The sequence below is a fragment of the Bos indicus x Bos taurus genome, chromosome 1 (assembly GCF_003369695.1).
Source record: "Bos indicus x Bos taurus breed Angus x Brahman F1 hybrid chromosome 1, Bos_hybrid_MaternalHap_v2.0, whole genome shotgun sequence".
Lineage (NCBI taxonomy): Eukaryota > Metazoa > Chordata > Mammalia > Artiodactyla > Bovidae > Bos > Bos indicus x Bos taurus.
Window position 1 is genome coordinate 152616180 of NC_040076.1, and position 15779 is coordinate 152631958.

The following is a 15779-nucleotide window of genomic DNA, read 5'->3' on the forward strand; positions in this document are numbered from 1 at the left end:
ATGGCAGGAAGCTACGGTGAGAACTCGGGCCTGGCTGAGCCCAGAACTGGGTCTTCATGACCTTCAGTACCATCTGTGATCTGATGGTGCTTGAAGCGGAGCTGGGTTAAACAGACAGCTCTGGCAGTCTAAGAGGGCTCAGATTTTCCTCTAGAGTGGGGCCGGTTCCCTTGAGACATGACTTGGGGGTCCCCTTGGCCTTGCGTGCTGCTTTCCTCCTGCCATCTGTTGCCGCATCCCTTGTTGGGCCAGAGCTGGGTCCCCTTATGGATCTGTCAGTTGGAGTGCATACTGTGCTGAAGAAAGTAAAACTGTAGCAAAACCCGGGATGCGTTATTTTACGCCACCCAGCGTTTGTGAATAAAACGTAACAGTGACTGCTGAACTACATTTATTCCTAGAAAAGAGTGGACACGTTTCATAATGAGATATCTTTGGACTCAGAGTATGACAAAAGCAAGTTTAATAGTAGCTATACGGTCATTTGTGATCACAGATTTATGGTTTAAAAATAAATGTTTAAAAATCGTACTGCTGCTGATTTGGAAAACAACAGTGACCAAAATTCTTAGCATGAGATTGAATTTAGAACTAGGTCACACTGAGGTCACGGCAGCTGTGTTTTATGAGTGTTGTTGTAGGTCGGGCTGGGCAGTTGTGTTTTTGGCACATAACCCGCTGCCTCTCTAGATTGGGTTGTTTTAGTGATCCTCCTGCGTGCCAGGTGTTTCCCCAGACATGTACCCGTTTCAGCAACCCAGTGAGGTAGTCTTGGAATTTCCATTTAAAAAGTGGAAGAGGTGACTGGCCCAAGGTTGAAAGCCAGAAAGGAGTCAGATCTGAGCCTGGTTCTGCTGGTTCTGACTCCAACACTCTGCAGTAACTTGTATTTCACTCGGGTCCCCTTTCTGAATGCCAAGAACCCCTGTGCCTCCTCACCGGCACCTGGGATTCTAAATCGGCAAGTGCCGTGCAAGCTCTGAGTTTATTTCTGTGTGTCCCTGCTCTTTGAGGCATTCTTGGTTATTTTTTCTTTCTCTCACTGCCTGCTCACACGTCATCCTGTCTCAGCAAGTGATAGGGCTCTAGCTTCAAAATCTAGTCCCTGTTCATCTGTTTCTGTCTTAGTTTTAATTCTGTCTGAGCTTAGCAGGGCACCTTCTGACTGAACTTCCTGCTTCAACTCTTGGTCTGTTCTTTTCAAGGCAACTGGAGTGACCCTTTAGTGTGAGTGAGATCACGCCCCTCCCCTGATTTGTTCAAGCCCTGCAGTCGCCTCCCTTCGCCTTTAGAAGGAGGCCTGCCCCCAGCCATGGCCTGCCGTGGCCTGGCACTGTCCGTGCTGTGGCTCATCTGTCCCGGGCCCCGGCTCTCTGCCCTGCAGACACGCTGGTTGTGCTCCGTCTCTCACACCAGCCTCGTTTCTGTGCTGGGGCCTCTGCTCCTTTGCTCTGCACTTGTCCTCATCGTCAGGTCCCAGCTCAGACTCCTCTTGAGAGAGACCTTTCCTGATATTCCCCAACCTCCATCACTCTTATTTCCCTTGCACACTTACCGTAATCTGTGTCTTTTAGTTATCTGTTTGTTAGCTGCTGTAGACATTGTGATAAAAGCTTCGTGTAACGGCAGAGGCCTTGTGTCTGGCTCTTTGTTGTGTCTCTGCAACCTAAAATAGTGCTGGATGCCCCAGTAATTGTTAAATAATTTGAATGTACTTGTTGAACAGAAACTAGTATAGTTCATTTTAAATCTTGAATTTAGTCTGTTGCTTGTAGGACTGCTTAAATGGCTATATGTTTCATTTAGTATTTATGATACTTTTCTCTGTTTCAGAAATAAAATAACTTTTTGGTGAGGTAAGGCCCAAATGAAGATACAAACGTTGATGGAATGTTCTTTTTTGTATAGTTTTGAAAATTACTTAATATATATTAATTTTGTATAGTTAATTAATGTTTACATTGAATGAATAAAACCATTGGACACATTTCAAGATACGGATAGGTGTTTTCCTTTTTGTTTTGTATTGTTTACTTTATTTTTTGAATGTGGCATTGTTTTAATTGAAGTATGAGCGCATGCATGCTCGGTTGTGTCCTGCTCTTTGCAGCCTCCTGGATTGTAGCCTGCCAGGCTCCTCTGTCCATGGAATTCTCCAGGTAATAATACTGGAGTGGGTTGCCATTTCCCACTCCAGGGGATCGAACCTGCATCTCTTGTGTCTTCTGCATTGGCAGCCACCTGGGAAGCCCTTGTTGAAGTCTAGTTGATTTACAGTGTCCCTTAGTTTCAGGTGAACACCACAGGGATTCAGTTATATTATACATACACGTATATGTATCAGATTCTCTTCCCTTATAGGTTTGTACCTAATACTGAGTGTAGTTCCCTGTGTTATATGGTAGGTCCTCACTGGTTACCTGTTTTATATATAGTAGTGTGTATACGTTAAGCCCAGGCTCCTAACATATACCCCCTCTTCTTTGGTAACCATAAGTTTGTTTTCTGTGTCTGTGGGTCTGTTTCTGTTTTGTGGGTCTGTTTCTGTTTTGTCGATAAGTTCGTCTGTATCATTTTAGATCCGTGTGTAGGTGATACCATATGCCTGTCTTTCTCTGACTTCACCTAGTTGTTAATCTCTAGGTCCATCCGTGTTGCTGCAGACAGCATTATTTCATGCTTTTTTATGGCTGAGTAATATTCCATTGTGTATTTTATGCACATTTTTATCCATTTCTTCTGTCAGTGGACACTTAGGTCGCTCCCATGTCTTGGCTGTTGTAAACAGTGCTGCAGTGAGCACTGGAGTGTGTGTATGTTTTCACCTGTGATTTTCTCCAGGTACATGTCCAGGAGTGGGATTGAAGGATCATATGGTAGCTCTACTTTTAGTTTTTTAAGGAGCCTCCATACTCTTCTCCATAAAGGCTGTACCAATTTGCATTCCCACAGACAGTGTAGAATGGTTCCTTTTTCTGCACATGCTCTTTAGCATTTAGTATTTGTAGACTTTTTGTTGATGGCCATTCTGAGTGGGGTGAGGTTATACCTCATTGTAGTTTTGATTTGCATTTCTCTAATAATTAGTGATGTTGAGCATCTTTTCATGTACCTTTTCTGCTGTCTGTGTGTCTTTGGGGAAATGTCTGTTTAATCTTATGCCCATTTTTTGATTGGGTTATTTTTTTTATGTAGAGCTGTTTGTGTATTTTGGAGATTAAGCCCTTGTGGGTCAGCCACATGGTTTGCAAATATTTTCTCCCATTCTGTAGATTCTTTTTATTTGGTTTATGGTTTCTTTTGCTTTGCAAAAGCTTTTAAGTTTAATTAGGTCCCATTTGTTTATTTTTGTTTTTATTTTTATTACTCTAGGAGACAGATTTTAAAAAATCTTTCTGCTATTTCTGTCAAAGAGAGTGCTGTCTATGTTTTCCTCTAGGATTTTAATAATATCCAGTCTCACATTTAGGTCTCTAATTCATTTTGAGTTTATTTTTGTGTGGTGTGAGGAAGTGTTCTAATTTCATGCTTTTACATGTAGCTGTCCAGTTTTCCCAGCACCACTTACTGAAGAGACTGTCTTTTCTCCATTGTTTGTTCTTGCCTCTGTCATAGATTAATTGACCACAGGTGCCTGGGTTTGTTTCTGGGCTTTATCCTGTCCCATTGATCTATATGTCTTTTTTTAACGCCAGTACCCTACTCTTTTGATGACTGTAGCGTTGTAATATAGTCCAAAGCCATGGAGTCGATTCCTTCAGCTCTGCATGTCTTTCTCAAGATTGTTTTGGCTTTTCAGGGTTTTTTGTGTTTCCATACAAATTAAAACATTTTTTTTGGTTCTAGTTCTGTGAAAAATTCCATTGGTAATTTGATAGAGATTGCATTGAATCTGTAGATTGCCTTGGGTAATATAGTCATTTTGACAGTATTGATCCTTCTAACCCAAGAACATGGTCTATCTTTCCGTTTGTGTCATCTTTGATTTCTTTGATCAGCTTCCTATAGTTTTCAGAGTATAGGTCTTTATCTCCTAAGGTAGGTTTAATTCCTGAGTATTTTATTCTTTTTCATGTATGGTGATTGCAGTTCTTTTCTTACTTTCTCTTTCTGATCTTTCATTGTTAGTGTATCAGAATGCAACAGATTTCTGTGTATTAGTTTTGCATCTTGGGACTTTACCAAATTCATTGATGAGCTCTAGTAGTAAATTATTTAGTATATGTTAATTTTCTATAGTTAGCTAATACTTTCATTGAGTATATAAAGTCACTGGATGTGTTTCAAAATATGGATAGGTTTTTTTCTTTAAATACCTCATTGCTTTAGAAGGCACTTTGAACACAGTTTGATAAAATACCCCTTATTTACCAGTAGGTGGCACTCTTGGTCATGGTTACTATTGTTAAAAAACAAGATTGTAGAATTTTAAAGAAAACAGCTTTTAAAAATTAAGTTTTCTTTGTTTTCTAGTTCAAGTTGAGCAGTAGATCAAACAGGATAATCACTAAAAGATGTGTCTTAGATGAGGCAGCTTATTGTAGCAACAGATGTCCAAGACACTTAGCAGAACAGTGTGTCCATATTTGCCTGCACGTCAGTTAAATTTTGTCAGGGAGGTTGGGCCCAAATGACATGTACCTGTTAGCAGCCCAGCCACTGGTCTGGTTGTTCATGGGGTGGAGACCCTAAGCAGCAGGAGATACAGATGGTTCAAGAAAGATGAGGGTGCGTCGCTGGTGGCTCAGCGGTAAAGAATCCACCTGCAATGCAAGAGACCCGGGTTTGATCCCTGGGTCGGGAAGATGCCCTGGAGGAGGGCATGGCAACCCACTCTAGTATTCTTGCCTGGGAAATCCCATGGACAGAGGAGCCTGGCAGGTTGTAGGACATGGGGTCGCAACAGAGTCGGACTTGACTCAGCAGTGAAACAACAAGAAAGATGAAAGAAGCAGCAAGAGAAACAGACGAGAAAAGTGGGAACATGAGGAGGAGTGGATGGAAGGGGGGCGCCATTGAGAGTAGCTTGGCTGTGAGGTGATGCTTGCCTGTTACAATGAGCCTTGGCTTTTACTGCTAAGAAACAGGAGTGGTTTCCTTTTTTTTTTTTTTTTAAATAAGTTCATTTATTTATTTTTGGCTGTGCAGGGTCTTGGTTGTGGCTCAGGGGCTTTCTCTGGTTGTGGTTAGCGGGGGTTGTGAACATGCTTCTCGTTGCGTCGGCTCTAGGAGCACAGGCTTCAGTAGTCATGGCCCACAGGCTTAGTTGCTCCTAAGCACGTGGAATCTTCCTGGACCCAGGATTGAACCCACGCCCCTGCATTGGCCGGTGGACTCCCATCCGCTGTGCCACCAGGGAAGTCCCGAGATGGTAGTGCTTTTGAACAGCTTCCCAAACATTGTTCTTACATGTTGTCTCTGCTGTTGAAGGACCTCGATGAGAGTTTCAGTGGATGGTGCTGTTTCTGCTCCAGCCCGTGTGTGTGCCAAAGGTCTCGGTGTGATTCCAGGACCAGAATATTGCATGTAGCCAGCCAGCTGTACATTAACGGCTCCTAAACTCTCATGGACCTCTGAAGTAAGTTTTGCCTCTTTCTTTCAGTGACTAATATACCATTTTGGGTTTAGCACATTCAGAGGAGAGAAGCTACGTTTTATGTGAGGTGGAAAGAGGCCTTTCACTTCTTTCATTTTACTAGAGAGAAAAATGGCAAGTAGCGTGTTTATCCACAGTGGCAAGAAATAGATCTTTTATCCGAAGACCAGTTAGAAAGCAGTGGCTTTTTTAATATGATTCGGTTGTAACTCAACGAATTACATATAATTGTCACCTCTCAATTTATTTACTTTTATTTCCTGTCTGGATCTTCTAAAATATCTTCAGGCTCCCCAAGGTCTTTGTCTTGTTCTTGTGGCCCCAGGGCCTGCCACATGATGGACTCTTACTAAATATTTGTCAAATGAAGGGCTAAAATAGTGAGTGTGGTGTAGAAATGTGGCACACTTCCCTTGGAGTAGGAATGTAGACTTCACTTGAATATTTTCTAACATTGTATTTGTTACAATTCATTTATATAGTACCTTCCAAAGAGCTCCGGAAATAGTGTTCACATACATTTTCATTTATTCTGAAGTCAACTAAGATAGGAAAGGACAGATATATATGGCAATATAACTTGTTAAAAGTGGCCATCCTAAGCAGTGTGCTATCGTGCTAAGTCACTTCAGTCATGTCCGACTCTTTGTGATCCCATGGACTGTAGGATTAGACACCTTTGTCCTTGGGATTCTCTAGGCAAGAGGGGAGAAGGCAATGGCAACCCACTCCAGTGTTCTTGCCTGGAGAATCCCAGGGACAGGGGAGCCTGGTGGGCTGCCGTCCATGGGGTTGCACAGAGTCGGACACCCTGAAGCGACCTAGCAGCAGCAGCAGCAGCAGGCAAGAGTACTGGAGTGGGTTGTCATGCCCTTCCCCAGGGGATCTTCCCAGCCCATGTCTTTTATGTCTCCTGCATTGGCAAGCGGGTTCTTTACCACTAGCACCACCTGGGAAGCCCATGTAAGCAAAGAAGGATTTAAGAATTAGCAGAGAAAAAACAGAGTGACAGGAAGCAAAAAAATGTCATCTGACTCCCGATCAGTGGTTTTCCTGATAGGCAGTGGTTTTTTTTTTTCTTTAAACTTGTTATTGAAATTTGACATGTAAATGGAAGTACATAAATCCTAAGAAGACTGCTTGGTTGAATTTTTAAGACAAAATTTTGGGGGAGCAGTTTTAGGTTCACAGCAAGATTGAGGGCGAGTGCAGAGTTTCCCTTCCACTCCCTGCCCCCACACATGCACCGCCTCCCCACCATCCACAGCCCCCACCAGAGTGGGGCCTTAATCTCCGACCTGTAATTGGTGAACCGGCACTGACTCGGAGAGTCCTCCCACGTCTCACAGCACGGCCCGCTCTTGGTGATGTATGTTCTGTGGGTGTGGACAAGCGTATGATGACGTGGATCCATCATTACGGTGCCATTTGGAGTATTACTGCTCTGAAACTCCTCTTGTGTTTGAGGAATTTTCTTCAAAATGAAAATACCCATATAATCAACATTCAGATTAAGAAACAACTTTGTCACGGTCACCTCGCCATGGGTGACTGCTAATTTGATTTCCAACTCACAGATTCATTTTTTCCTGCTTTTGTACTTTGTATGACTGGACTTGTAGACTAGGTGCTTTGTGTAGGTGCTTTTTTGAGTCTTTTCTGTCATTCTTTTCATTTACTGAGGTATTTGTGTTACTCATTTATGTTACTGCCTGTGGTTGGAGTCTGTTTATTCTCATTGCTGTGAAACTTTGAAAATTTGTCTGCCCTTTTCTCTTTATCTTATAAGAAATATTGCAGGCTTACGTGGTGCTCTGGGCAGAATGTAGTTACTAGGCAGTTACAGAATCTGCTGTCCTCTTCTGTGATAGCATAAGGTCAGTGACATGAGCTCGGTCAGAGATTTTGGAAACCGATAGAGCACAGGAATATTTGCCAGCACCGGTAATCACTGATGCACATGCATGGTGGGGTCAGTAGGCTCAGCTCTAAATAGCAGCAGCGGTTTTGTCAGGGTGGAGCTAGGTCTTTAATCATTTTGCTGTTAGATCAGCTTGTAGCATCAGCAACAAAAATCCAAACTCTTCTTCACTGGCCCTAAGACAGTCTGATGTTTCCCTCCTTTTTCTTGGAATGTTGTGACTTTGAGTTTGCTGTCTCCCAGGAAGCACCATGGTGGTCGTGATCCCCAGGCTGCTTCGAGGCTCTCTGGGCGCCATCTGCACTCAGGCGGCTCCGCTGAGATCAACACCCAGCGCGTTGCGCTACCTCACTCGGAGCAGGTGAGTGGTCACCTTCAGTGTCGTTTGCATCGGGTGTTCAAAGAGCCCCGACCTGCTGAAGACGGTGGGAGGCAAGTCATAGCATCTTCCTTGACTGTGCCTGCTGTCAGTGGGTCGCACACTTTAGTTAGTGTATAGACTCCGGGGCTGTTCTCCAGGGTCCATAGTGCTCCATTGTACCTGGGACAGCCAGTCACATTGTGTGCTGGGCGGCGTTCCTCTCTAGTCACAGGTGCTGGATAGTCACAGTAATTAATACTGCAATTAATTTTTAGGAGGATAATACTTAATAACCTAATTTTACTTTTTATTAAAGTGTAATGAAATCCAAAAGGAGACCTGATCACTTGGAGAGAACTGCAGATGTCGTTCGCCAGGAGGTTTGTATCTCGGGCCAGGGCAGGTTCTCCTAGCTTGCAGTCTGCACACGGTTAGGCCCGGCTTACCACAAGGGCTTTAGATGAGCTTGAATCCCTTTGAGGGACAGTCCGGGCAGGTTTGTTATATTTCTGTCCAGAACTTCTCCAAATGTGACTTGGGACAACTGATTTGAAAAGATGATAGCCAAATACTCCAGTCATTCCCTTTAAAGTCAGAATGGATGGATTTGTTTCTGATGAAGGGAGTGTTGTAGCAAAGGAGGGAACTGGCCTCACAGGCATAAGGTTTAGGGTGCTATTTTAGGAAGAGATCTTCCTTTAGAGCCTAAATTTTATGAGTAGCTTGCCTTTTCTTTCTCTTTTGGCACCATGTCTCAAAGTCCTTGTTCCTCTCCCTACTTTAGAACAACTTATTTCATCAAAAGGGAGAAAGCACTGACATCTGAGAAAGGAGGGTGAATGAGCTCTCTTACCTTCCCATGTGCAGATTTTCCTCCATATTCAGACCACGGAAGGGCTAATCCACCAACCCGAAGGGGTTCACGGGCTGGGGAATAAAGGATCCTCACCCGTTACCTCCGTGAGTAACCCCGTTTTCTTTTAAAAACATAAATTAGATATTTGATTTTTCTTTTGAATGATTCTTCAAATACTTGGATTGTGTTTAGCTTAGTTTTATAGGTATTTTTAAACTAATGGTTAAAAAACTATGTATTTTATATACAGAAGGATTATCTACTTCTATAAACATGGTCAGAAATTGTATTGTTGCTATCATTTAATTTTTAGTGGTAATAATAGAATTTAATATAGGAGAGCATTATTTGGGCTCCACTTTTCAAGCTTATTCTGCTTTCAGAAAACTGCTTTGGGACCAAGAGTGGTGCATTTGTGGGTTCAGCTTTAAGCGCGTGTGTTTTGAGGAGTCTGTGCAAAAGTAGTTCAGCACAATAGATTCGTGGATGTGTAGGAAAATGTGCTTTTCCCACTGATGGTAAATCTGAAAATACTTTTTCTGGTTTGTTGAACACACAAAAGTGCTGATTCTGTAAATGTGATATTTGTTAGTGCCGGGGTCCAGCCCTGGCTGATCCAGGGTATTCGAAGCGGGGACGGCGTCGGCGAGGGTCAGGATACAATAGCTTCAATTAGATATTAATTAAAGATATAAAGAGTAATAGAATAAGGATAGCTCAGTAGGAAAATTCAGTGGAGAAAAGAGGCTGAGTAGCTTGGTTTATGCGGGAGACCAATAAAACTTCAAGACAAGAAGTTTGCACCACTTATGTAGGCCGCAGGCGTCCTTCCATTCTCCCGAAGGAGAGGAGACACTGAGGCCTCCCCGGTTGGATCTTAGAAGCCCAGGCATAATTAGTAAGCATGGCGGGTTCCGCGCTCCAGATGGAGACTCAGCCAGAGTGAGAGAGAAAGAGACATGGGGAGACCAGTATTTCGAGAAACTGATCCCCTTTCTTTATTTTCCATGGTCTACTTTTATACACTGAGATGTTATGCAAAAGTCACGCGGGGTCAGCAGTCCTGACTTTTATCAAAGTCAGGTGCTTCATACAAATGTATACAGAGGTCTTAGGGGTGTTACATCATCTTCTGGCCAGGGGGGCCTGCTGACAATTTATGACCCTCTCCTTGTGACAGTGGTCAGAACACTTTTTTCTCCAATGGTGATTATTCTTAAAATAGACGCCACCCAAATAAAGTTACATTCCTATAGGGTGAGGGTGTAGTGGGTTTTAGTTAAGGAAAGAATTTACTTAGCCTAAGGTCTAACGCGATTAATATCAAAGGTTAATAGTTATTTCTTCTATATATTCATTAATGTGTGTAAGGGCAGGGGCTATGGAGACTTAGCAACAAACATTGGCTCAACAAATGAAAAACCCTTCACCAATACAATTTCTGATCAGCCCATTATACTTATACTAATAGTTTTCTAACTTTTCTAAGGAACCTGTTTTTAGAAGGTTTAAAGCATCTCGTGCCTCTCATGGTTGGGAGGCTATGAGCAATCACATGTGGCCGGACAAGCCTGTCAGGCAGGCTAGAGAACCTTCAGAGGAGTTTGTAGGTTAAAACACTCTTATCACGCCCAGGAATTATTATTAACTGGAGCTCTAAGTTAACTCCTTTTCCGAAGGAGGTGGTGGGGGACAGCCCCCTGTAAAGTCAGAGGTGTAGGTGAGAGCACAAAGTAGTAAAGCAGGCAGGCTCTGGTTAATGGGGGTAGATGCTCGAGGATTTCCAGGGGGACTCCTGAGGCTCAATCCCGCCTTTGCGTATGTCGAGCCTCCTTCCTCATGACCTTTGTCACGGGCGGAGTACCTCACTCTGGCCCCCAACATGTTAGAATTCCTTTTTGAAAAGTAAAGCCTTGCCAGTTTTGAAGAAAAAGCCAGTTTATGTAGCAGGCTTGGACTGTACTTTTTTCTGTTGTATTTTGAGGCAGGTGGAATCAGAGTTGAGTTTGGCAGCCTTTCCTTAAAGAGCCAGAGAGTGAGTGTTCAGGCTCCCAGGGCCGAGCTGTCTTAGTTACAGCTGCAGAACTCTGCCTTTGTCATGAGGATGGCCCTAGGCAGCATGTGCACACATCGGTGGGGCTGCTTTCCAGTGAGACGGTATTTACCAGGACACCCGGATTTGGCCCGTATTTTGAATGTAGTTTGCCAATCCCTCAATTAGAGTAGCATTTCAGAATTTTCCAGGACAAAACTGCTGAGACTTGTGAGAGGTTATTTTGAGCCAAGTTGAAGAAAACTTGACAGAAAGTCAGTGTAAGCTCCGTTGGTGTGATTGAACAGCTGAGAGTTTCAATGCCCGGAAGTCAGAGATTTGTGGGGCAATTCCAGTTGTGGCATCGCTTTCGGGGAGATGGGGCAGATTTTTTCCAGCGGCAGCTCCTCTCCTCTCCACTCCTCTGCACAGAAGGAGAGCAGAAGCTGGGGGCTGAGGGCTGGGTAAAGCCTGGGGGTGTTGGGAGCCGTGACCTCCATGGTGTGAGGTGACCAGGGCCTCGCCCACACCCCCAGAGGGCAGCCCCCTGCCGTAGAGCAGGCCCTCAACTCGGATGTGTGGGCACCACTGCCTCCTCAGGCCTGGCCGGATTGCGTCCTCCTTACCTCATCTGCTGGCCCTGCCGTTTGGCGAGAGCACTTCACAGAACTCCCCACGTGTCATTTCCCGTCAGCTCCAGCTGGGGAGGCAGCCTAAGGGTAGCGTGGCCCCTGCCTCTTCAGCACAGGGGGCAGAGCCTGGGGCCAGAGGGAAGCCCCACATCTGATTCCTGGTCCCTGGGACCCTGCGTCCAGAACAGGGCCCTCACCCCACCAGGAGCATCCTTTCTGTACTCACGGGGTTCCCTCGGCAGGAGTCCCTGAATGGCTATCCCGTGACCGTAATACCTCTTACCTGGGGCCTAGAGAGTCCTGCTGATGCAGGGAGCTGAGCTCTGAACTCAGGTTCACGTTTTCTCCTCTTAAGGATCCAGTGTAAGCAGTCTGGGTAACCTTAGAGATGTCAAGGAGATAAGAGTAGAGATACTGCAGTGCAGTAAGGATTATTCACGCAAGGCTAAGCTTTCACCCCAGAAGTCACTCCCTGCTTGGCCTCTATAGAGGGCTGGCCCTCTGATTCTGGTAATGAAAGAATTTTAAACTTACTAATTCTTATGTTTTCTTTAAGAAATATACGAGACGCTAGGCTAGGTCCTGGGGCTGCAGTGTTGAAAACTATAGATAAGGTTCCTCATCTCAGATACTCAGTAGTTAGAAGAAACTGATTCTGTGCAGCTGATTAATTCTAATGCACTAATCCTTTTTCTCCCTCCCTCCCTTTCGTTTTTTAAAAATTAAGTTTATTTTTATCAAAGTATAATTGATTGACAGTATTATGTTAGTTTAAGACGTACAGCACAGTGATTCAGTTATATACATACACACTTATATATGTGTGTGTCTTTTCAGATTCATCACTCATAAGTTATTACAAAATATTGAGTATAGTTCCCTGTGCTATATGGTAGGTCCTTGTTGATTATCTATTTTATATATAGTAGTATGTATATCGGAGAAGGCAATGGCACCCCACTCCAGCACACTTGCCTGGAAAATCCCATGGACGGAGGAGCCTGGTAGGCTGCAGTCCATGGGGTCACTAAGAGTCGGACACGACTGAGTGACTTCACTTTCTCTTTTCACTTTCATGCATTGGAGAAGGAAATGGCAACCCACTCCAGTGTTCTTGCCTGGAGAATCCCAGGGACTGGGGAGCCTGGTGGGCTGCAGTCTATGGGGTCACACAGAGTCGGACACGACTGAAGTGACTTAGCATAGCATAGTATGTATATCTTAATCCCTAATTCCTAACTTATTCCTGCCCCTCTCCCTTTGGTAACCATGAGTATTTTCTATTTCTGTGAGTCTCTTTCTGTTTTGTAAATAAGTTCATTTGTATCATTTTTTTTAGATTCCACATATAACTGATACCGTATGATATTTGTATTTTTCTCTCTCTGGCTTCAGTTCATATGATAATCTCTAGGTCTATCCATGTTGCTCTAAATGGCATTTTTCATTCTTTTTTATGGCTGAGTAATATTCCATTAGATACACACACACACACACACACACACATATGTATTATATATATATGTACCAAATCTTTGTCCATTCACCCGTCGATGGACATTTAGGTTGCTGCCGTGTCTTGACTGCTGTAAATATTGGGTTGCATGGCCAGGGATGAAACCTGTGTCCCTTGCATTGAAAGGCAGATTACCACTGGAACCACCAGAGAAGTCCCTCGTAGTTTTGATTTGCGTTTTTCTAGTAATGAGCATCGCTGAGCATCTTTTCACGTGTTTGTTAGCCATCTGTATATCTTCTCTGGAGCAGTGTCTGTTTATATCTCCTGCCTGGTTTTTGATTGGGCTGTTTGATTTTTGATTTGAGCTGTGTAGTCTGTTTGTATATTTTGGGGATTAATCCTTTGTTGGTTGCATTGTTTACAAATTTTTTCTCCCATTCTGTAGGTTGTCTTTACATTTTGTTTATGGTTTCCTTTGCTTTGCAAAAGCTTTTAAGTTTAATTAGGCCACATTTGTTCATTTTTGTTTTTATTTCTATTACTCTAGGAGATGGATCCAATAAGATACTGCTATAATTTATGTCTAAGAGTGTCCTGCATATATTTTCCTCTAGGAGTTATAGTGTCCAGTCTTACTTTTAAGTCTCTGATTCATTTTGAGTTTATTTTTGTGTGTGGTCTTAGGGAACATTTTAATTTAATTTTTTTACCTGTAGCTGTCCAGTTTTTCAAGCACCACTTATTGAAGAGACCATCTTTTCTCCATTGTGTATTTTTGCCTCCATTGTAGATTAATTGATTATAGGTCCATGGGGTTATTTTGGGGCTTTCAATCCTGTCCTGTTGATTTATGTGTTTGTTTTTATGCCAGTACCCTACTCTTGATGACTGTAACTTTGTAGTATAGTCTGAAATCGTGAGTCTGATTTCTCCAGCTATACTTTACTTCCTGAAGATTGTTTTGGCTCTTCAGGGTCTTTTGTGTTTCCATACAAATTAAAACATTGTTTTGTTCTGGTTCTGTGAAAAATGCCTTTGATAATTTGATAGGGATTGCACTGAATCTGTAGGTTGCATTGGTTAGTACAGTCATTTTGACAATACTGATTTTTCCAACCCAAGAACATGGTATATTTTTATCTTTGATTTCTTTCATCAGCGTCTCATAGTTTTCTGAGTACAAGTCTTCTGTCTCCTCAGGTAGGTTTCAGTCAGTTCAGTCGCTCAGTCGTGTACAACTCTTTGCGACCCATGAATCGCAGCACGCCAGGCCTCCCTGTCCATCACCGACTCCCAGAGTTCACTCAGACTCACGTCCATCGAGTCGGTGACGCCATCCAGCCATCTCATCCTCTGTCGTCCCCTGTAGGTTTATTCCTCGGTATTTTATTCTTTTTGATGTGATCGTGACTGTGGCTGTTCCCTTTCTCTCTGACATTTGATGGTTAGTGTATAGGGACGAAGCAGACTTCTTGTACTGATTTTGTATCTACTACCTGACTTAACTCACTGATGAACTCTGGAAGTTCTCTGGTGGCATCTTTAGGGTTTTCTATGAGAAGGCGATGGCACCCACTCCAGAACTCCTGCCTGGGAAATCCCAGGGACGGAGGAGCCTGGTGGGCTGCAGTCCATGGGGTCGCGAAGAGTCGGACACGACTGAGCGACTTCCCTTTCCCTTTTCACTTTCATGCACTGGAGAAGGAAATGGCAACCCACTCCAGTGTTGTTGCCTGGAGAATCCCAGGGACGGCGGAGCCTGGTGGGCTGCCGTCTATGGGGTCGCACGGAGTCAGACACGACTGAGGCGACTGAGCAGCAGCAGCAGCAGCATGTATAGTGTAATGTCATCTGCAAACATCGACAGTCTTACTTCTTTTCCAATACGGACCAGCCCCGCCCCTCCCTTTCCCCCTCTGACTGCAGTGACTGGGCCTTCCAGAAGTGTGTTGGATAAAAGTGGCAAGAGTTGACCTCTTAGTATTGTTACCAGTTTTAGAGGAAATGCTTTCATTTCACTGTTGAGTATGATGTTTGTTGTGGGTTTGTCGTATGTGACCTTTATTATGTTGAGGTGGGTTCCCTGTAAGCCCACTTTCTGGAGACTTTTTATCATAAATGGATGTTTAATTTTACCAAAAGCTTTTTCTGCATTTATTGAAATAGTCCTATGGTTTTTATTCTCCAGTTTGTTCATGTGGTGTGTCACACTGATTGATTAATGGATATTAAAACATTGATCAGGGGGTTTTTGCAGAAATTGATGCTTGTAGCCAGTGATTTGTTATGTAAGTGAATATTGAAACACGGTGGTCAATAACATTTGGGTAACAGAAGACGTATTACTACGCCTCTTGTCAATGATGTGTTAAAAAATTCTTGCATCCTTGGGATAAATCCCACTTGGTCGTGGTGTGTGATTCTTTTAATGTATTGTTGGATTCAGTTTGCTAGTATTTTGTTGAGAATTTTTGCATCTATTTTCATCAGGGATGCTGGCCTGTAATTTTCTTCTTTTTGTGGTATTTGTGTCTAGTTTTGAAATCAGGGTGATGGTGGCCTTATAGAATGGGTTTGGAAGTATTCCTTCCTTTGCAATTATTTTGGAATAGTTTCAGAAGGATTGGTGTTAACTCTTCTCTAAGTATTTGATAGAATTCGCCTGTGAAGCCATCTGGTCCTGGAGTTTTATTTGTTGGGACTTTTTAAATCACAGTTTCAATTTCAGTACTTGTAATTGATTTGTTCATATTTTCTCTCTCTTCCTGGTTCACTTTTGGGGAATTATATCTTTCTAAGAATTTTTCCATTTCTTCCAGGTTGTCCATTTTATTGGCATATAGTTTTTTGTAGTAGTCTCTTATGGTCCTTTGTCTTTTCTGTGATGTCAGTAGTAACTTATTTTACATTTCTAATTTTATT

At 43.2% G+C, this 15779-nt stretch overlaps 1 protein-coding gene across 7 annotated transcripts in view; it reads left to right on the top strand.

The window, feature by feature from the left end:
- Positions 1-15779, top strand: part of OXNAD1 (oxidoreductase NAD binding domain containing 1) — a 53119-nt gene that overhangs the window by 2229 nt on the left and 35111 nt on the right. For 5 of the 7 annotated variants that reach the window (XM_027549437.1, XM_027549469.1, XM_027549444.1 and 2 more), the window contains exons 2-5: positions 5431-5578; positions 7761-7878; positions 8195-8258; positions 8746-8838. In XM_027549437.1, coding sequence (XP_027405238.1) covers positions 7769-7878; positions 8195-8258; positions 8746-8838 — 267 coding nt within the window. In that variant the 5' untranslated portion in view covers positions 5431-5578; positions 7761-7768. The remainder of the gene's footprint in view (positions 1-5430; positions 5579-7760; positions 7879-8194; positions 8259-8745; positions 8839-15779) is intronic. The other 2 variants (XM_027549461.1, XM_027549475.1) reach the window with 1 other exon arrangement.